The sequence below is a fragment of the Tenrec ecaudatus genome, chromosome 6 (assembly GCF_050624435.1).
Source record: "Tenrec ecaudatus isolate mTenEca1 chromosome 6, mTenEca1.hap1, whole genome shotgun sequence".
Taxonomy (NCBI): domain Eukaryota; kingdom Metazoa; phylum Chordata; class Mammalia; order Afrosoricida; family Tenrecidae; genus Tenrec; species Tenrec ecaudatus.
In genome coordinates, this window is record NC_134535.1 from 131,231,258 (window position 1) to 131,253,964 (window position 22,707).

At 54.5% G+C, this 22,707-nt stretch overlaps 1 protein-coding gene across 1 annotated transcript in view; it reads right to left on the reverse strand.

Moving 5' to 3' along the window:
* TEAD4 (TEA domain transcription factor 4) overlaps window positions 1-22,707 on the reverse strand; it is an 87,936-nt gene that overhangs the window by 44,955 nt on the left and 20,274 nt on the right. The window contains exon 3 of the mRNA XM_075553386.1: window positions 6,986-7,240. Coding sequence (XP_075409501.1) covers window positions 6,986-7,240 — 255 coding nt within the window. The remainder of the gene's footprint in view (window positions 1-6,985; window positions 7,241-22,707) is intronic.

Here is a 22,707-nt window from a genome sequence, read left to right on the forward strand (position 1 = left end):
ACATAAATAAATCTCACTGTAGAACTGAGACAAAAGTCAGCAAATCAGCTAAGGTCATAGGAGTGTAGGGGTTACATAAGGAACCGCATAGGCAGGCATGTGCAGGGATGACAGACGCCATCTGGGAACAGAGGCCGATGAAGGGGCAAACCCAGCAGCTCTAAGCTCTGCAGGCTACTAGAAGCTGAAAGATACAGAGAGGCCTGCTTCTAGAGCCACACCCCAAATTCAGACTTCTCGCCTTCTAAAGTGTGAGACAGGGAGGGCATTTCTAGGCTGGACAACTAACTTAGGGGAAGCCAATCAGGCAGCTGGGCATTGCAGTATGGCAGGTGGCCTGGGAACACCCCCGAGAGGAGAGCCTGTGAGGGGCTGGGAAGATGTCCCCACCAAACTGCAGGCCCACCTGTCAGAGGACATGTGTCCAACAGCCCCCAGCACTCACAGGGTGAGCCAGCCCTTACCCTCAGCCCCAACCCACCAGGGCGAGGACTGCAAAGGGGGAAAGGACAGTCAGCCAGCAGGACACTGCCTTACAAACCCCAGGGTGTGGTGGGGTGTCCCTGACCCTGGGTTCATCCGACCCCACACATCACACATAACTCTCTATTAACCACGATCCTTTCTCTATCACACACTGCGCACTTGACCTCTACAATCCCACTGGTAAAATTCTATCTGCAAGGGCTTGCTGCTGGATCTCAGTTTCCTCCCGCTGGCCTCCCCTCTGCCCCAGGGCTCCCTCCCTCTCAGTCCTGGGCAAAGGAGGCTGGGCAGGGCCTCTGTGGTTGGGTCAGTTCAGAGCCCTGGTGACAGTACAAAACAATGTCCCATTGTTGCAGCCACATGTCAATCCATCTCATTGAGACCTCCCCTTTTCACCAGGCCGCTACCAAGCAGGCCATTCTCCTGGTACCGACACCCAAACAACATGAGAGCTAAGTTTCATGTCTCCACTCTCAAGGAGCATTCTGGCCGTACTTCTTCCAAGACAGACGTGTTTGCTCCTCGGCAGTCCTTGGTAGCGTCACTCTTCCTTGACAAGAACAAGCGTCAAAGGCATCCTAGGCCTCAAGGCCCTGCCCTGATCCTCAAGCTCAGGGGTTCTCCATCCAGGGTTCTGCTGAAGCTTTAAACACACGGGCTGGAGGAAGAGGCTCTCTTTGGAAAAGAAAACGTCAGACAGAAGCCCGAGAAGCACAGGCGTGTGTGAGAAGGCCGTGGGTGACCCGACACGGGAGCTGGTACTGCCACTGTCCTTGGAGGGCTGAACTTTCCGCTGAAATCCTGTCAAGCCACGGCCCAGAGCCGTCTCTGATCCCCACCCAAGTGGGTGTGTTCACTCCATGCTCACGTGCTGGTGGGCCAGGTGTGTGCCTGTCTCATGGTTCTTGGGTAGAGTCATTTGAACTGTGAGCTCCTTGAGGGCCGGAGGCATGACTGATTCATCTGTATATCCCCTGGTGCCATGTACGTTGCAGCTGTAATGTGTCCTTAACTCCACAGCATCCCTCAACGGCGGCAGCGGTGGCTAGGTGCCCGGAGTCATCATGGCAATCCCATGTGGGCAGAGTAGAACGAGCTCCCTAGGGTTTTCCAGGCTGGGACCTTTCAGACACCGATCGCCAGATACCTCTCGGTGGGTTTGAACCACCAGCCCCTTAGCCAGTAGTCAAGTGCTTTGTAGTTGACACCACCTAAGGACCCCGACTCTCTCTGTTTTCCAAATGAAGGCGCTAAAGCTCGGAAAGTTACATAACATGACCCCACCCCCACCCTGGAGGTCTTATCATTCCCAGGTGGGCACTGTGCATCAGATTCATAAAGCTGGGGGATTAGACCCTAAGAGGGAGGGCACTGATGGGCTGGAAACTGTGGGTAACAAAGCCAAGTACAGCAGACGACCCAAGGGGCAATGCCCTGACCTGGAAGCAGGGCCCGGGAGAAGCTGAGAGGAGGCTCCCTGATCACTACCCTATCACCTAAGTGCAAAGAACCTTGGCCCAACGTCACTTCCCAATCTGCCACTTCCCAGCTGCATTGAGTCTGTCTGGGGCTGCTTCCTTATGCACACAGTGGGGGGACCTTTCTCCTCTTACGTTCTCCATAGCGCTGCCTGACCCCATCCTCCACTGGTGCAGGGACAGCGAACTATTTACTGTGACTCTTGTAGCCTACATCTCAGAAAACTCCCCCTTCCTGCCTGCATCTAGGTGAGAAGGTTGGGAGGCAGACCCTGATAGGATTCCCTGCGGAGGATTCCAGAGGCTACACTGGGAGTGCCATTCAGCTGGGTATAAAATGAGTCCTCTGAGAAACAAGAGGTGGGGGTATGGGGGATGTTGCAACCACCAAGAGCCAGGAGTGAAGTGCATCTTCTGGACCTGAAGAGCCCAGCACATTGACCCTCCCAGATCCAGAAGATGAGGCAAGGTGGGGGGCTTCCCAGCCCCCAGAACAAGTAAAGCTGAGTGCTTTGGGGCAGGAGGCTGGTTTGTGGAGCGGAGTGCCCCCGGGAGCCAAACTGGCTAATCCACAGAGTTTGACCTGAGTGCCTTTTATCAACTGCCCTGAAAATTTTTTGTAACTTGTCTTGGCTGAGCCACTATATCCCGAGCATTTCTCTCCTGCCCTGTCACCTGTAAGCTGTCACTTCCACAGTGAGCCCGATCATCGTGAGATCTGTGAGCGGTGCGTGGCCACTGTGATGACGCGTCAGAAAAGAGAACAGGAGACGTGGGCATGAGACAGGGCACAACCAGACCCCCTCCCATGCAAACTCCCGCCCTGGGCCTCTGCTCCAATTCTCTCCCCCTGCCTGCGGGGACTACCTACTTCAGGAAAACCTCCAGGGTCATCTCTCCCCCTGGTTGGTTGGCTACAAGCTCAGGGAACTTGGAAGGCTGGTGACCTTTTCAGAGGCATCGCTCCTGCTTCCGCCCATAAGACTGCGCGGCCCTGCAATGTCCTCGGCTGGTCTGGTCCAGCGTGAAACCCAAATCCAAAGCCATGGCTTCGAGCCAATCTGGACTCAGAACAATCTTCTAGGACAAGTAGACCTTCCCCCGAGGGTTTCCAAGGCTGTGCTCTGACCAGAAGCTGCCGCCAGCCTCTGAAACGTCTCTGATACCTGTGCTCCTGGGTCCACAGGAAACCAAAGAAGCCCCTGTCTTCCAGCCGATCCCAACTGCCTCATCTTCCTCCCATGGCGAGATCCACCGCCAACCTTCAGGTTAGGGGCCCAGTGCCTAACCCATCGTGCCACCAGGCCCCGCAGTGCAGTGCGGAGCCCTCCACACTAAGAGCGGACTGCTCGAGGGAAAGGTGGGTTATCCGCAGGTTGCCCAAGGAAGACCAAAGGAGAACCCAAGTGTTCTGAGTGAGGGTTCTGGCGAAAGACACACGAAGTACCACGGGCCACCCCAAGGACAGACAGCTCTGTCTTGGAGGAAGTACGGTCAGGACGCTCCTTAGAAGCAGAGACAGCAAGACTCAGTCTCATGTACTTTGGACCCGTCAGCAGGAGAGATCGGTCCCTGGGGAAAGGGCATCACGCTTGGTAAAGTGGAGGGGCAGCGAAGAAGAGGGAGCCCGCCCACGAGACGGGTCAACCCAGTGGCCGCAACAACAGGCTCAGCATGAGGAGGGAGGGTGGTGCCGGAGTGGGCGGCATCTCGTTGGGGTCGCTGGAAGTCCACCCAACTCAAGGGCACCAAACAACAGACTGGCACTCACAGGAGTGGAAGATGGGCACTCGGGAAGACAAGGGGGAAAGGGCAGAGAAGCAGAGGCAGGAAGCCTCACAAAATTGGGGATCAACCTCTAGGGCAGGAGCCCAGGGAAGGGAGAGGCACCCACGCCCGCCCAGAGGAAGACCTGGGCCAGTGCTGGGCAGTGAGGGCAGGGGAAGGCAGCGGCCGCTACCCGCCCCCATCTCCGCACCACCTGCCCACGGGGCCAGCGGCCAGAGTGACCAGCCCGGTGCCAGGGTGAGAGACACAGTGACGGGGCACAAATGGAAGCAGGGCTGCGGCCGTGGCTGGAGCGGTGGCAGAGAGGGCTAGCAGCCCCAGACGTGGATGCCGGCAGAGAGGAGAGAGTGCTCAGGGGGAGGGTGGCCCAGGCCAAGGAGGGTGAAAGACTCAGCTCAGAACTAATAGGTGCTAATCTGCTGTGTAGATCTGCATGTCTGCCTGGCCCTGGTCGGCGTGTCCTGCTCGGGGCGTGGCATGGTGTGACCTGGGAGGAGGCCTGATCCCTGTCTTCAGAGAGCCAAGGCCAGGTCCCGGGTCCCAAATCTTGTCCTTGATACATCTTCCTGCCGGAGGTCTGCTCCCATCTGCCTGTCCTCCCCGCACCCAGGGTCCCACGGGGCCAGTCCCTGGGAGCGTGGGCAGTGGGCTCCGGCTGCGGAGAGGGTGGGAGTGTCAAGACAGCGGCTCCTGGGGCTGAGGATGGGGTGGGAGGCACAAAGAAGGGGAATATCAGAGGGCAGAACAGACAAGTAAGTCAGTGTGCCCTTCTCGCACGCCCTGGGGTGAGCTCAGTGTGCTCTGTTTCCCTGCTAGGCTGGCCAGGCGTCATTTTAGAGAGCCCCTCGCTACCCCCATGTGCATCCTGCCTTGGCTCAGCCCTCAGGACTGGTAAGAAGAGATAGGAGGTGCCCAGCAGGTTCTGTGCTTAGAGAGGTTGGCGGGGGGGCATCACCAGACACCAGTGCCGCCTCCAGGCCCCTGCCCAGAACCCCACCCAGCAGGGGCTGAGGCCAAAAGGAGAGCAGGGAGAGAAGGGAGCAGGCTCCCACAGGCCATTCGGGGTGATGGTGGGCGCACTGATATGAGAGCAGCAGAGTTCAGCTCTAGCCCCACCACCCCACTTACTGCACTTCCTCTGAGAAAGACAGAGAGGATAATGCCTCACCCTGGTGAGCTGGGGCTGGAGCTGGAGACAATGGAAGCCAAGGGCCGTAATCTGTTGGCCTGCTATCCACAAGGTTGGCAGTTCAAACCCACCAGCAGCTCCGAGGGAAAAAGATGAGGCTGTCTATCACCATAAGACTGACAACCTTGGGAGCTGGCCGCAAGATCGACAAACAACAGAAACGTGGGGGAAGGGAGACAGCAGATGGTGTAAGATATGAAAACAACAGTAATTTACAACTTATCAAGGGCTCACGAGGGTGAGAGGGTGGGAGAGGGAGGGAAAAAAGAGGAGCTGATACCAAGGGCTCAAGTAGATAGAAAATGTTTTGAAAATGATGATGGCAACATAGGTACCAATGTGCTTGATACACTGGCTGTATGGATTGTTGTAAGAACCGTAAATGCCTCCAATAAAATGATTTATGTATCAAAAAGACTGGCAATATCAGAAACCCACAAGGGCAGCTTTGGTCTCTCCTATAGAGTCGCTTTGAGTCAGAATCCACTGGTTCCTTCCTCTCCCTCCCAAGGGATCTCCCTGCCCTTTCTTCCCCCACTTCTCAGTACAGGGAGCAGGGAGCCCCTGCCGGCACCACCAGGACGGACACCATTTTCATCCTGTGGCCCCTATTCATTCCGTGGCTCCCCTCAGGCCAAGCAGAAGTTCGGCCTAAGTCCTGCCAGAATCCACAGCCTTGCATTTCCCCCGTGTGGATCTGCCACATCCTCTGTGTGACCATGAACATAAACAGGTTGCACACCTTTCCCTGATTCACACGGGGCCAGCCCAGGTACCTGCAGCGGTCACCCTCGACACTCGAACACCTATCCATGCTGACACTGCCTGGCCCACTGCCCCTGCGCAGCACACCACCCTTCACGCAGTGTCCTCCGGCCTTCCTCGCCTGCACTCGGGATCCAAGGGCCTGCAGAGAGCCCTGGGCTCTGAGAGACCCCGAGTCCTCGGCAAATCAACGGGGGCACCCCTGACACCCAACAGGCGCCCGGACACATCAGCTCTCTCCTTGTGCTGAAAGTAAGGCGCAAGCGGGAGCAGGAGGAAGGGTAAGCGCAGGTTGTGGACGCCCACAGGCATACAGAGAGACTCTGGGACCAGCTGGGGAGTGGGCTGGTAGAGCCTGAGGGGAAGAAGGCGCTTGGGTCGTTGGGAAGGCTGCAGGCAAAGGTGAAGATGGGGCTCTGTAACCCCACTGAGTGCCTTCCAAGCAGATGCCCAGCACACACGTGGAAATGGCAAATGGAAAGGCCTGGGTGGACAGCTGGGACCAGCTCCCTGGGAACCTCTCTTGCCACAGACTTTAGGAGCCGGTCTGGCCACTTGGCCCCAAACAGAGGGCCCGGAGAGGCCTGATCAGGGCCTTCAAAGAGCGGCTGGTTTGGGTGTTCACTTCTCTGGATACCCTTCTCTTGCCTCCAGCAGTCTGCACAGCTGCTGGCTCCTTTGCCCAGAGGGCACTTGGGCACAATGTGTTTTGGGTCCTGGGGCCACTCCTGCTCACTCCCAGCTGCAAGGGCCCCTCCTGAGCTGTTCCGTGATACTTTGCCTCCCTCTCTCTGGGGGCACTCCCCAGCCTGCCTTCTCTAGAGATGTGTAGCTGCTCACCTTTCTGCCAACTCAGCTCTGGGGGCTCAGCGTGACCCAGAAGGTGTACCAAGGATGAGCAAAGGGATGACTGAGACTGTGCCCACTCCCTAACATCCTCCGCAGCGACGGGGGCAGCCACTCGAGGAGGGGCGTTTGCACCCAGGGACCCGTGAGCGTCCCCAGGCTGCTCGTGAGACACAGTCCACCCCACTCAGTCCTTTTCCCATGTGGTTTCCACCGCCACGGCTTCTCAGCCCCCCCTCCCATGTCCACCCTCCACACTCACTCAGAGGCTTTCCCCCAGAAAGAAGGACGTGGTGTCCACCTAGAAGAAGCTCAAGAGCTCAGCACTTGGAGGAAGTATCTGGGTTACTGCGTGGAGACCCCTCTCTCCCTGTGTTCCGGCAAGACCGTGTTGGCCCAGGGGTGTGCGGCCCGGCCCAGGCAGGCTCCTTACCGTACATCTTGCCCTCGTCGGACAGGATGATCTTGCGGCGGCCGCAGGGCGGGTAGATGGCCAGGGCCTCCTGGAAGCTCTGCTCGATGTCCGGGCTCCACACGCCCTCTGCGTCATTGTCGATGGGCTTGTCCAAGGCCTGGCTGCCCCCAGAGACGTTGCTCCCCTCAGGGGAGTTAGGAGAGCCCCACTCGTTGGAGGTAATGGTGCCGGCCTTGCCCTCCAAGGCTCCGCTTGGAGGGGCGCCCGTTAGACCTGCGAGGACAGAAACCACAGCACTGAGGGGAAGCGGAGGATCACCGAGGCCCCCCCCACCCCCCAGGGCTGCTCTTCCCGGCCTGGCCACCTGCAGCACAGGGCATCATGGGCAAGGTCAGGGACTCCCTTCGGGGGCAAACAGAAAGGGCTAGACGTCAGGAGGTTTGAGATCTCCGGCAGGTCACTCCCTGGCTGTAGGACATGTCCTACCAATGAGCGTTATGACCTGGTCACTGTGCTCTCGGCTGTGAGAACCCATGTGACCCAGACGAGGCTGAGAGAGACGTGACAGGGACCAGATGCCAGCAGGGACCTGGCAGTGAACGGATACGGGGCGAAGAGAAAGGAAACACAGGGCAGGTCCTCGCCCACCACCCCACCCCAGCTCAGGCTCCTTCACTGAGGCTGAGGTTGGAAATGCGGCAGCAGCAGTGTCTTGCTGGTTGCCATCCACAGAGGTGGCCGACACACCCACACCACATGTGGCAGAGATCTGCGCCCTAGGAGGCTTTCAATGGCCCTTTCTTAAAGCAAAAAAAAGACTGTCGGGCTCCCTTTCAAAGCACCTCAGGATGGGCTTGAACCAGTAACTGCTCAGTTAGCAAGTGCACGCCCACTCACATTGTGTGCACCACCCAGGGGTCTCTGGAAAGGACAATTCTCACTAGTATTTGCACACCACCTGGATTGTGACTGCCAGGGAGATATGGCTTCCCACAGCCCTCCACGCAGCCCCAGCTCCTCCCCATTCCTTCCTAGTCACTGAACAGATCGGCTAAGGGGGCCTCTGCCCACCACACACAACACCCCTTCCCTTTTCCTGCTCCGCTCTTAGTCATTAGGCACGATATGGCCAGGCACTCAAACCCAGGCCTGGGAATGCCACCCCCCAAGCGTACACCCACTTCTATTCAGCACCTTATGAAATAAGACACCCCCCCTAACCCCCAAGGCATTGCTGGCTAGTGCGGGGGGGTGGGGGGGGCCACTCTCAAGCCCCTCACTGACTGAACTGTGTGCCCCTGCAGCTACTTCCCCCTTCCCCCAGTCCCTTCCAAAGGGGATCTTTTGTTATGTTAATAAGGACACAGCTCATTCAGGTAGACCCTAACCCTAGCCCCTTCTCAGGGGTGTCTTCAACACAAGAGAACAGTCCCCACTGTCCACTCACTGCAGTCGAGCCAGCTCACAGCGACCCTACAGGACACGGCAGAACTGCCGCGGTGCATTTCCCAAGACTGGCTCGCTCTCTCTCTCTTTATTTAAGATACTTGTACTGGGGGCTCTTACAGCTCTTATAACAATCCATACATCAACTGTATCTAGCAACACACACTGCCATCATCATTTTCTAAATATTACCTGTATCAGCTCCTCTTTTTACCCTGCCCCCGCCGCTCCCCCAAAGCTGTAACTCTATGGGAGTAGAAAGCCCTGTCTTTCTCTCACAGAGCGGCTGGTGGTTTTGAACTGCTGACTTTGTGGTCAGCAGCCCACCTCACCTGCACTATGCCACCAGGAGTCCTTCACCGCTGTTCATGTGCAGAGAACTGCCCAGGGCGACTGACAGGGAACTCTCTCCTGGGGCCAATGCACCAATTTGGATTTCTGCTGCCTCCAGAACCAGGAGACATACACATCCGCTCTTAAAGCCAGGGCACCCCCCACCCCCAACGAGATATCTGTTGTTAGGGCAGCAGTAGCAGCTCCTCCCCGCCCCCCTCCCCACACATAGCCCAGCCTACCAGAACCAAGTGAACATGGGTGTGAGGGTCAGTGTGGCCCACCTACACGGTGAAGACAGAGGAGTTGAGTCTGGGGTCTCAGAGGGAGGTGGAGGGACCCGGGAGTCCAGGTAGCAACTATAGACCACAGGCTCCCAAACTATTTGACCTACCACCCCCTTTTCAGGGAAAAAAATATGTTTTTTAATTACTCAGCATCTGCTGGCAATTACAACCTTTTCTACTACAGCCCACTAGCCAGGATAAAGCAGAGGTGTCTGCTTTTGCAGCCCTGCCTGGATCATTCCCACGACCCTCAAGGGGCAAATATGGGAAACACGGCTCCAGAGGAGACCTCACTCAATCCGGAAGCCCAGCGAAGCCAAAGAACTTGGCAAGGTCACAGAGCAAGCAAATGATGCAGGACCTTGATGTCAGCCGGCCCCGAGCCTTCGTGGCCTTTAAAGTAAGTTGTCGTGAACGTGTATCTGAGGAGGCCTCTGGGTCTGGGTATAGCTTAGACTACACCAGGACTCAGTTAGACTCAACTGGATGGCATGAGTGGGTTTTGGGTATGGTAGACAATCATTTCCCATCTTGCCAGAGTCTGGAGTCTGGAGTGGTCAGCTCTTTAAGAAGTTTCAGGAGGCACAGAAAAAACATTACTCTGCAAAAGAAACTTAGAAATGACAGATGAAATACAAATCCATTTCAACCTTTTTAACTGTGGTGGACCGTGAGAAAACATTTTGTCACTTTAGCATTTTTCACATATTTAATTCAGTCACACAATGTCCTCAGATGACAACTCACAACTGAAACTACCAGACAGGAACCATCAAACATTATTTAAACTTAAAATGATTATTGACTTAGGGGGAAAAAAAAAAGGAATCAGAAACCTAAAACAAGACACGATCAGAAAAGGCAAAATTCAAACCAAGAAAAGAACCAAATTAAAGAAGTGAAAAGCTTAGTCATTAGTAAAATGAAAATCGCAATGGCTGGGATTAGCAGCAGATTAGATACAGACGCAAAAGGAATTAGCAACCTAGAAGACATATCTGAGGGCATTACCCAGAGAGGAGCACTGATAGATAAGAGACTTAAAAAATTAGGAGAAAAGACAAAAACAGAAAAAGACATTTCATCGTACCTCGAATTAGAATCTCGAAAAGTGAGATTCTATAAAACATGATGTAAAGCAACGTTTGAAGAGAGGATGTCAGGGAATTTTTCATGATTAATGAGAGATATGAACCCTTCAGTGAAGGAGCCCCAGCAGAATACATTTAACTAAAATAAGCACACAAGGTGGGAACAATGCAGAGCATCAAAAGCAAAGAGAAAATCGCAAGACCCTCAGGACAAAAAAGGACTAATGAATAGTCAACAACAATTCCAGAGTGCCCAAAGTAACATCTCCAAATTACTATGAAGAAAATTAGTCAACCTAGAATTTTAAATCTATTTAAAAGAAAATCATTCAAGAATGAGGATTAAATAAAGGCATTTCCAGATAGAATTTACCACTAACAAACCTTTCCTGAAACACACACACACAGGAAGTACTTTTAAAAATGAAAAAGGAATTGCTACGGAAAGAAGGCACAGAACACGTTGCGAAATGGTAAGCAAAGCAGCTGACGATATTAAGAGTAAATCAAAACAACTGTATAAACACAATAACAATGAAGATGACTCAGGTGGTTACTCAGGTGTATTAACATATGCATCACTGCCCTACAGGAGATAAACTAGGAACGCAAACAAAAAAAATTGCCATTGAGTCGATGATAACTCAGAGTGGTCCGACAGGACAGGGTAGGGTAGACCTGCCCCAGTGAGTTCCGGAGCCTGTCACCCTTGAGGGGAATAGAAAGCCCCGTCTTTATCCTCTGGAGGGCTGGGGGTTTCGAACTGCCAAACTTGCAGGTGTCAGCCCAAAGCATAACCAGGGCTCCCCAAGATGGCTTAAAACTATACACTAGAAGAACAAACTACCGTGTGTGTATAGATCGAAGCGGAAAACTTATGTTTCTGCATCACTGTTTCAAAAAAGGCATTTGACAAACTTCCAGGCTCAATCACAATAAACACAGCCTTGTAAAAAAAATTACGAGAACTAAAGGAGACGTCCTCACCTTGCAAAGGTGTGTTCTACAGCCACACCTTTCTACAAACACCAGACTCGAGGATGAAGCTCAAGGATCATCATCTGTAAAGTCAGGAATGAGGTCAATCCTCACATCAGCAGCCCTAGCCAACATAGGAGGACAAGACAAAGCTAAAGACTGACAAGAAATGACCCTATCGTTATTCTCAGGAAATATGATGGGAAGATTGAAGACTAACAAACTAATTATAAAAATGTTTGACGAGTTCAGCAAAGTCAATATATCAAAATCAATTGCATTTCTTATAGCAGAAAGAAGCTATCTCGGACAATGCAGTCTCTTCAAATACTCCATTGGCAACAGAAACCAAAGTGAGACTTTATGAAGAATAAATCTAAAAAAGACCTAAGATCTTTAAAGCATAACTCTTTGGAAGGCACCACCACCTACCTAAACACAGGCGCACGCCTTGAAGGCACATTGGCTTCCGATCCAGACCACTGCAACGTGGTGGGCATCGCAATGACGTGAAGGACACAGTTTTGGAGCTCCCAGCGCACAGCAGAGTTCTCTTTACACCACACGAGGCTTTGTAACAGAAGCCCCGGTGGTGTGGGCTGCTCTCCGGAGTCAGCAGTCAGAAAAAGCGGCCACTCACTGCTTGGGAGGGAAACAGGACATGACCCAGTCCCCACCCACGGACCAGAAGCCTTCGGAGGGCATCTTCATTTCTCCCCCTTACATCTCACAGCCAGTGAACATCCACATGCCATCTCTCTACCTCGCCCGTCTCCTGAACTCGCCTCTTCTACCTCAGCGTTCAAACAGGCCTCCACCAGGGCTCAGCTGGGTGACTCATCCCCTGGGTGACGGCAGCAGTCACCCTGTGAGGGCTCATCTCTTCACTGCAGCCAGAGCCAGTGCTCCGAAGACAAACCTGGCCTTGCGATCCCTTGCTCTTAAGATAAAATCACACATCCCGTATGGGACGGCTGCTGTTGTGAGGTGCAGGGAGCCCATTCTGACCCCCAGGAACCCTTGTGTACAACAGAAGGACACACTGCCCAGACACGTGCCCTCCCACCAACTACTGGGATGGCTGAGCCCATTGCTGCAGCCATGGTCACTGGGATTTACAGCGCCCTTTATCAGCTGCCTGGGGCTCTCCTGTCCTGCCTTCCACCCGACCTCTACATTCTCTTCTTGCCCCTCAGCCCACCCCCAAGCCCCAAACCCAGTTATCCAGCCAGACCTCCAAGACGCTAAGTTGCTCACGTCAGACTTTGAGGCCCCTTCCGTGCCGACAGTGTCGGTCGGTGGGTCCCACTCCCTACGCAAGCCCTCCACCACAAGGAGTTCTCCGGTGGCCTCGAGACACACCACGCGGATCTGAGACTTTGCTCAGAGCAGGTCAGGGAAGTGACCCCCATGGAGAGGCAGCCTGTATGACGGTCAATACGATGAGACGCTCGCTTGCCATACTGGGCCTCAGAGCGTAAACAACCCGGCGGAATGTGAGGATTTACTCTTAGCACGTCATAAGAGATGCTCCACGTGGGAATTCTCATGCTCTAAGTGGACCTGATCGTGCACAGACGCGAAGCCCCTGACGGAGGCCTCGTAAGCCCTGGCTTCAGCCTCTCCTCTGGGACCTGAAGAACACTCAGAGCCAGAAAGAGGGTGGGTGCTGTGGAGGCCGGGATGCTGGGAGAGCTGGGAAAGAAGGCAGCTCAATCCACTTCCTCCCACCTCCCCAAAGTGACTCTCTGAGAGCCAGGCTGTGGTTTCTGACCCTCCAACGTCAGGCCTAAGGCGGGGGAGCAGAACACCAGATCCATCTGGGGAGGACCAGAGGTTGCTCTTGTCAAGTGCTGCCGCACAAGGGTGGCTTTCTGAGGATCTGCACTCCCTGTCCCCAAGACTGGGTCCATCCCAGGGCAAACAGGACAGGTCATCCAAGGCCCTGGGCCATGGGATTTGTTACCGAGATGGAGTTGTGACTTGCTCCTGGCCCCGTGTGGCCTGGCTGCTCTAGGTCCACAACTATCACTGGCTGGTCTCTCCAGCCCTGAGGGGCCTGGCAGCTGCCTTCTCTGCCAGGCAAACCGCAGAAGCCTCTGCCCTGAGGCTGCTGCAATAGAGGTAAGCCAGAGACAGCCCAGAGGATCCCCACTCCACCCCCTCCCCCCCAGTGCTCCCCAGTGACTGCACAGTCCGGCCAGACTAGCACTGGAGTGGGCAACAGATGGCATGGCTAAGCCTGGGCCATGTGCTATGAAGGGAGGAATAAAAATAATCCCAGACTTGGCTCTCCAGACCTGGCCGGGAGTTCTGTTCTGGCCCCAGTCTCACCCAAAAGCCCACAGAGCCAGCCCCATCGGTGCCATCCCCCTTGGGGGCCAAAGCATGGCCTGGCTCCAGGACCAGAGACTGCTTACCCAACAGTCTCCAGCAGCAGCAGACATTGGTGGCTGCTTCCACACAAATCTTTCTAATCATCCGCACAGCAAGCTGTGGTGTGCTAAGACCTCTTTCCCCCTAGCACGTTCAAAGACAGGGTGGGAATGACGATGCCAAGATCAGGAGTGGAGAAACCTTGGGATAGCAGATAACTTGGCCTGGAAAGGTGGAAAAACACAGATCCACCCCCTACCCCCACCCGCAGCCCTGATGTCTTCTCCCTGCCTGGTTGAATGAAGGCTGTCTCTCAAGACTTCCGGAAACCTCCTGCTGCCAGCCCACCTCCTCCGGCCTTCTGTGAGCACCTCTAATTGACTCTGGGCTGCAGAGCCTGCAGCGTACAATGCGCCATGTGACAGGGCCCGGTCCTGCAGGGTGAACCATCTCTATACCTGTGCTCGCCTCTCTGCCGGGCTGGACTGTCAACCACTGGACCACCAGGCCGACTTCTCACCTGCTGGCATCCCCCACGGCTCCTGGGGAATCAGGTTGTAGGTGCTACCCTCAGGGAGGTGATTCTTCCACTGACTCCCCGTCCTTCATCAAGGAGGGACCTACCAGATTCCTTCTGCTACCATCTCTACCTTGTTCTACACGGGTAAGAGCCTGCTCCCCATGCACCCTGCCCCCTAACTGGATGTGATGGCGCCCAGCACTCAGAAGACTTGCCTGGAGCCATTCACAATGCCAGGGGCGGGCAATCAGAAGAGGGTCCGGATCTCCCAATGACACAGAGAGAAATGGTTCCCTGCTGGCATTCCCCACCAACCTGGGAGTCCAATAAATGTAGGGTCCGAGGCCAGCGGTTCCCCGCCACCCCAGCACCCTGCTGACCCATGGCTCTAATGCCTTGCCTTCTGATGCCTCAGTTGTCACTCTGCTGCTTCCCCTCAAGGGCCCCTCCATCCCAGTGACTGTCCTGCACACCCGAAAAGCTGGCAGGAAAAAAACAGTTGGGTTTTCTCAGGAGACTCAGCCCAGCCTTCCAGCTCCAGGGGTCTGAAAGCAGGGGAGGCACAGGGGGAGTGGAGTAAGAGCAGAAACTGCACCAATACAAGAACCCGCCTTCAGGCTGGTGAACGTCTCTGGAAGACTGAGTTGACAAGGCCAATGGGGTTGTGTCTCTGCACCCCACATCCTTTGTGCTCCTCTACCACGGCCCCCCATCCTCACCTTACACCAACGAGGCAAGCGAGCCAAGAAGCTGACAATAGGACAAAGAACGTGGCATGAGGGCTGGTGCAAGGCTCACCAACAACCTGCGATGTGCAGATGACACAGCCCTGCTTTCTGGATAAAACTGAAGATGGCTTAAAGCACTTATTGGTGAAGATTTATGACTACAGGCTTCAGGATGGTTTAATAACTCAACTTGAAACAAAAATCTTCACAAGTGGGCCAACAAGCAACACTGGGATAAACGGAGAAAAGACCGAAGCGGTCAAGGATTTCACTTTTACCAATGTTAATGGGAAGCAGCGGTCAGGAAATCTAACAAAGCCCATGCCTGCACAAGGCCTCCTGAGAGGGAGGGAAGAAGCTAGAGGCCTAGCCAGCTATACAGACTAACTGGGCATGCCCAATTCAGCCCTCTTCCCCACCCCCTCCCCACCCCCAGCCAGGTGGGCGGTACACCTGGGCGGCCCAAAATAGGCCCAAGTGGGCTTAATTCAGCCAATGAGGTCAACCAATACTTTCGACCACGGCCCCCCAGTGTAAGGTTTAACTACCTTAGCTCAGGACTGCTGCCCCTGTCCTCTCCCCTGGGACCCATATCCTGCCCACAGCCCCTCTCTGGCCTCAGGTCAGCCAGCATGTGTGGGCGCGCAGCCCCTCGAGGTTGCCCGTGTTCAGTGGTGAGCCCCAGCCCAGCTTATGCGCGGTTTGGGGTACTTCCCTGAAATAGCAGGTACTCTTTTGGGGAGGTAAAACCCGAAACTTCTGTCCTTTATAAAAACCCACTTGGATCACACACACAAAAAAAGAAAAAGAAATCAAACATTTAAAAAAAGCAAACATTAATTTTGTTAAGAAGCCAAACTGTATTGCATTGGGCAAATCTGCTGCGAAAGACCTCTTAGGAGTGTTCCACAGCAAAGATGTCGCCTTGAAGCCCAAGGCGTGCCTGCCAAGCCACGGCGTTTTCAATGCCCTCCTGCCGCACCGTGGGGACTATTGACCACACCGGGTGCGGCCGGAAGGAGGGCACCCAGAATGCTCCTTTAGAAGGACGGGAAGACTGTCTGACACCCTTGACACTTGCTCTCAGAGGGACAGGCCCTGGAAAGGACTTCCTGCCCGGTGAAGAAGAAGATGTAACCAGGGCCCGCACACAGCAACAGTGGCGAGGGTGGCAGGGGCGGGGCAGTGTTTCGCTCTGTTGTGCCCAGAGTCACGCTGAGTCAGAACTGACTGTACAGCTGCAGCAGCACCACCCCACCACCATCACCAGGGCCTGGGCTGGCGTGAAGAATGAAGGAGCATCTCCGACAGGGCCGGCCCTCAACACCCTCAGTCGGGGGTGGGGAGGGGGAGGGGAGGCGGAGGCAAGTGCCTGAGGAGGGCAATTCATGAAGCCACTCTAGGGAAGCACCTTGGGGTGGGGCCAGGTGCACAGAGGCTGGGTTTAGGGGCGGTGGCGCTGTGGGGCATTCTGAGTCAGTCAGTGATCCCGTGCGACAAGGCAGAACTGCCCCGCAGGGTTTCCTGTCTGTCATCTTCACGGGCGGTTCACACAGCCCAGCTTTCAACTGGCAGCTTGAACCCCTTCACCATCATGCCACCCAAGGAGTCCCATGCCAGAGAGAGGTGGGAGTGACAAGGAGAGGACTCTGAACCACACCAGGGACAAAGGAAAACGCTGCTAAACCCCGGAACTGCAGGGAGATGACGTGAAGGAGAGCTCCCAGAGAGAGGGAGGGAGGGAGGGAGGGAGGGAGGAAGGAAGGAAGGAAGGAAGGAAGGAAGGAAGGAAGGAAGGAAAGCAGAAAACAGGTGAATTCACGTGGCAGGGCCAGAGCTAGAATCCAGCAAGGGCCCCTCACAAAAAAGCAACCGGACCAAACAGACCTAGGCGTCACGGTGCCACCATCAGAACACTGCCCTCGGAGCAAGCAGGGCAGGCATCGCCCCTTCTCTCCTGACATGCACACAGCTCCAGAGTGAGAGAAGACGTGGTGAGACGGGAACCCTCGCACATGGAGCTGCCACACTGCACAGCCTCTGGAGAAGCACCATGGCACTTCCTGAACCGGATAAACATGCAGCTACCACGTGCCCCCGCCAGCAATGGTGCCCCTCGGTGTATATGCACCCCAAAGACCTGCAAAGAGAGGCAACCAAAGACTTGGATGTCAGTGCACACGGCAGCACCTTTAACAACAGCCAAAAAGAAACGGCAGAAACAACCTGAATGCCCATCAAGAGATGGGTACACAAAACATGGGGCAGACGCATCAGTACGCGGGTGTGCTTTAAGTCTGTACAAGAATGAAGAAGAGAATTTGTCTGCAGACTTTGGGAAGCCCCCTCAAGCCACAGGCCATAGCTTAGTCAAAGAAGCTCAGATGTGCTACAGTAGGGATGGGACTTGCTGTAAGATGCCAAGCGAAATAGTGCCAACCACAGAAGGGCAAGCATCACATGACCTCACGTATACAAAGAGACAAGAAGAGGCAAAGGTTATTGGTGGTTATGAAGAGTGGGAGAGAGGGGGACAGGTGTGGTCAAGGCTTCTAGAGTAATGAGTTTCAGTACAGTATGGAAAGACGTGTACACAGCCCGTCCACTGCTGTCAATGCCGCCAGTACGCTGCAGCCCTGTAAAACACAGTTGGCCAAAGCTGTGGTGCCCATACAAGAAGCCATCAAAAAAGTTGGTGGGAAAATTCCACTACCTTTTCATTCCTTGTTTTTTTTTTTAACATTCTATTAGGGACTCATACAACTCTTACCACAATCCATACATACATGAATTGTGTAAAGCACATCTGTACATTCATTGCCCCATCATTCTCAAAACATTTGGTCTCCACTTAAGCCCCTGGGATCAGGTCTACATTTTTTCTCCTCCCTCCCCGCTCCCCAATGAACCCTTGATAATTTATAAATTATTGTTTTGTCATATCTTGCCCTGTCCAATGTCTCCCTTCACCCACTTTTCTGTTGTCCGTCCCCCAGGGAGGAGGTCACATGTAGATCTTTGTAATCAGTTCCCTCTTTCCAACCCACTCACCCTCTACCCTCCCAGTATCGCCCCTCACACCCCTGGTCTTGAAGGTATCATCAGCCCTGGATTCCCTGTACCTCCAGCTCCTATCTGCACCAGTGTACATCCTCTGCTCCATCCAGACTTGCAAGGTAGAATTCGGATCGTGGTAGTTGGGGTGGAGGAAGCATTTAGGAACTGGAGGAAAGCTGTATTCTTCATCGGTGCTACATCGCACCCTGACTGACTCATCTCCTCCCCTCGACCCCTCTGTGAGGGGATCTTCAGTGGCCGACAAATGGGCCTTGGGTCTCCACTCTGCACTCCCCCGCTCATTCACTATGGTAAGATATTTTGTTCTGATGATGCCTTATACCTGATCCCTTCGACACCTCGTGATCGCACAGGCTGGTGTGCTTCTTCTATGTGGGCTTTGTTGCTTCTGAGTTAGATGGCTGCTTGTTCACTTTCAAGCCTTTAAGACCACAGACACTATCTTTTGATAGCCGGGCACCATCAGCTTTCTTCGCTCATTCCGTGTTTTCATGAACTTTTTGAAGACTCTTATTTTTTTTAAAGACTATTTTTTAACCATTTACAAGGGTTAAATAAATAAAAGAACAGCTGCTTATGGACAAACAGAAACCTGACAGAATGTGATTCCTTGGCTGGAGGTGCAGCCTGTTTTCCGGGGACACCCAGTTTCCTGGCCTCGTGGCAGGCTGACTGTGGAACTTCTGCCCTCCCTTCTAGTTCAGATGGGTAGTGCATGTGTCTGAAAAGCATGCAGGTACAACTTCCATTTCAAGGTACGATTGGTCTGTGTTCCCCCCCCCCCCAAGCAACCGAGGAAGGAGCATTAGGAGAGGAAGAGGACATGGAGGGGTGGCTGGTGGCCTCCACGACCAAGGGCCCCCTTTGCCCGGAGACCAGACACCCGAGGGGCCTGGCTACCCTTACTGAACATTGGGATCAAAGATTCTCCACAAGAATCCGGATCAAAAGAGGGAAAGAAGCAGAAGAGAATTTCAAATTCTCAAGGACTCTGGACTTTCCGGGGTCATAGGGGCTCGATGAACTAGAGGTATTGCCTAGAGATAATCTTTAAACTTTAAACCAGCAGTTCTCAAATGGGGGTCAAATGACCCTTTCACAGGGGTCGCCCGATTCTTAACAGTAGCAAAATGACAGTGATGAAGTAGCAACAAACATAATGTTATGATTGGGGGGTCACCACCCCATGAGGAACTGAAGAAAGGGTCGTGCATTAGGAAAGTTGAGAACCAGTGCCTTAAACCAAAAAAAAAAAAAAACCTTAAAATCTTAACTCCAAATAACAGCATAGCTTAGCGCACGCGCACACACACACACACACACACACACACACAAATGCCGGCCTTGAACATTATGTTATCTTAAGAGCTCTCTATAAGAGATCAAACTGACCAGGGAAACTACAGATTAGAAGAAACTTCCTCGGGGAGTGAGTTCCTAGTTATCCCAGGAAGCAGAGCCCTGTAACCTCCAAAGCAAGGTGAAAAAAGAAAAGTCACTGCCATCATGTCAGTTCTAACTCCCCGCCACCCTAGAGGGAGGATGGGGCAGAACTGCCCCTGTGGGTTCCCAAGACTGAAGAAGAAAGCCCGGGCTTTCTCCCCCTGAGCACCTGGTGGTTTTGAACTGCTGCCCTTGTAGTGAGCAGTCCAACTCGGAGCCCACTACATAACCAGGGCTCCAAACCAAGGCCCAAGTCAGACGGGAGGGTGAGAACGGAAGCAGGCCTCGAACACGGTAATCAACCTCACTGCGATCTTCCTGCAAAAGGCGGAATCCGTGCATGTATTGCGGCGTATATTCTCAACAGCTACAGAATAAAGAATTTTTAAAAGCTGCCTCTTGGGAAACATGTGGCTGGTCCCTGTCTGCAAGGCTTGCCTTGCCTGCAGAGCTGGAGAAGGGAGTAGAGGGTAAGACAGGCGTGGCGGCAGCTGGACCAGGACACAATGTCCGCGGAGCCCCTGACTGAGCTTACAGTGTCGAGGTGTGAAGCCCATCACTTTTCTTCGACAGGAGGACGGTGTGGCAAAGAGAGAGGGACACCTACCCCCACCTGCACCCCCATGGCCAAGGCAAGACTGGAACCAAGTGAGGAACCAGAGCTCCATAGGGACTGCCTAATCAGGGGAGGGAGACGGACGCAAGGGGTGTTAAGGGGCAGGCTTCGTGCTTGTGTTCTGGTCAAAGGCCTGCCCTCAGAGTCTGGCCTAGCCTCAAACTGGCCGAGGAATCCTGGGCAAGTGACCCACTTTAAGTCTCGGTGTGTCGTCTCCTCCCCACCCCCAACACACACACAGATTCAAGAGGCAATACTCGACATAGGATTGCTTCCAGGGATTAATTCACTCCCAGCCTCAGGAGGGTGAGCAGCCCAGGGCCCCACACACACAGTCACGGCCTTTGACACATCAGTCAGAGGGGCAGGGGAGATGGTCAGAGCGGGTTGCAGGGACAGTGGGGGAGGTGTGAAGGGTAATAGGGGAGAGAGAGGTAACTAGGTGGAGAGACACTCTGGGAATCCAGCCAGGGGTGGGGGAAGGGGGGTTAGTGGGCAGTTCTGAAATGGAAGAAATGAAGGGAGATAAGATTCCTGAGTGACTACAGGCCCCAAGCCCATTGCTCAACCATCCTGGGCAGTCTCTTTCCTGTCCCTCCTCTGGCTCCTGGCAACCAGGTTTAGGTGAGGACACGCTCTGACTCTGGCATCTCCTCAGGCCTCCAGGAGGTGGACCTGGGACCCTGCCCTGCAGCCACCCCTCCCAAGCAATCAGGATCGTGGGTGTCCAAAGGCCTAGCCCGAACACATCCAGGAAGTAGGTCACAGCCCGTGGGTGTCCACAGCCTGCCGTCACCCCCTCCCCTCGGCTGTGTGCCCTGGGGAATTGACAACGCTGTGACTGTGACGGGTGGGCTGCGGGCCCCGGCAGGTCAGGGGCTGGGTACTGCTGTCAAGTCTACCTTGACTTACACCGAGCCCTTGTGGTGTGGCCAAGAAGGATGGCCCCACGGGATTTTCTTGGGGATGCTCTCGGAGGAGGTAAGACACTGGGTCTCCTTCCATCCTCGCAGCGAGCAGCAAGTTGGAACTGCTGACTTTTCGTTAGCAGCCAAGTGCTTCACTGTTTCTGTCACCAGGCCCCGGTGGACCCAGCATAAAGCCCTTCAGAATGACCCATGGAAGGAAGGGGGGCGGTGACCTGGTTGCCTGTGAACATGGGGCAGGCACATCCTGAACCAGTCCCTTCTCCTCTCTGGGCCTCAGTGTCCCCAATTGCAAAGTAAATGGAGAAAAAAAAAAAAAGGACCAGGTGGGGGTTAGGGGAAGTGGCAGAAACCTTACCCCCTGCTCCGTGGGGCCTTTCTCCGGAATTCTACAGTAACAGGAATTATGACTGCATTCAGAGCCCTCAGATTGATCCTTGAGCAGGGGAGTCTGACCAACAGAATGACTTACAACCAAATTCCTTCCAAGGGCAAACTCCCCAGCCCCCAACGCCCACCCTAGGGAACTGAAGTTCCCAGGAGCTCACGAATATACTGATTACCAAGGTCTTCCTTTCTAGCCGGGCGATGGGTTAGGGGCCCCAGTGACACTGCGGGCTGAGGGACCCCAACCCACCAGTCACTCCAAAGGGGGAGGTGGAGGGACAAGGTGGCAGCCTGCTCCTGGAGAGATTGACAGTCTTGGAATCCCTGTGGGGCAGCTCAGCTCTGTGACCCAGGGTCTCAAGGAGTCAAAATCAAGGGCACCTGACAAGCAATGCTCAGGCGGGGCGGGGGCTTCCTCCTGACACTAGTGGGCTCAGGAAAAAAACAGCCAGTGTGCCCGTCTCTCGCAGGACCATATCCAGAGAAAGGCTTCCTTAGGAGCACGATCCCGGGCCCTTCCAGAGCCAACCACAGCGCACCCTGGGTCCCTTGCTCTCGCGAGTAGCCAGCCATGCAAGACAATGTAGCAGCAAATCGGCCCTAATGATTTCTGAACGCGCCTGCACTTCACTGGGAACCACGGCGGTGATGAGGCTAAAGCACTTGGCCAGTAACCCATATGCCATAACGCAGACCCACTGGCCACTCCAAGGGATGTGACACTCGGCTTCCCCGGACTGCCAGTCCCAGAATCCTCTGGTGCCGTTCCACCCTTTCCTACGGTGCCACTGTGAGTCGGAATGGACCCCATGGCAGTGAGTCTGGTTTACAGGTTGCGTTTGTGACTCTGGCAGAGAAAGAGACCGGCCTCCGTCAACCAGAGTCAGAAGGTGTGCACCTACCTCGGTAACAGCAGGTGGGGGGGGTACACTTCCAGCCTGGCAAAATGAACGATGCTCAACTCAGGCAGCAGCTCTAGGTGCTGGGGAGCCGCGGCCTGGGGCCCAGAGCATTGGGGAGTTACAACGAACCCTGCAGGACCCCCCCTCTCTTGGGGGGCAGCGGGCACTCAAAGGTCCGGGAAAGCAGGACAACCTCGTGGTTCCTCTTCAGCTCTGCCCCACTCTGTGGCACCAGCCTGGATCGGTAAGGAGGACTCCAGCAAGGCTACCAGGACATAGCTGGACAGGGCTACCAGGACATAGAGGGGAAAGGCTGGACTGAAGCTGGACAAGAGGCAGGAGATGGCCTTCATCCTAACCTTGGTCATTTTCCATGGAAATGTCCTGTCCCAGAGCTGCCCTGGCCCGGGCAGGGATAAAGTTAAGGACAGAGGACATCAAGAAATCCTAAGAACCTGAATCCCTAGGCCCCTAGGCCAAGGTCATCTTCATCTCACGAGACCCACCCTGACCTAGAAAACCCACTCCCACTGATTCTCTCTTGTACCAGTCACACACCCAGGGGCTTGTCCCTCAAGGCCTGACAATCACCCCACCTCCCATTCCAGAGCACATGGTCATCCAGTGTA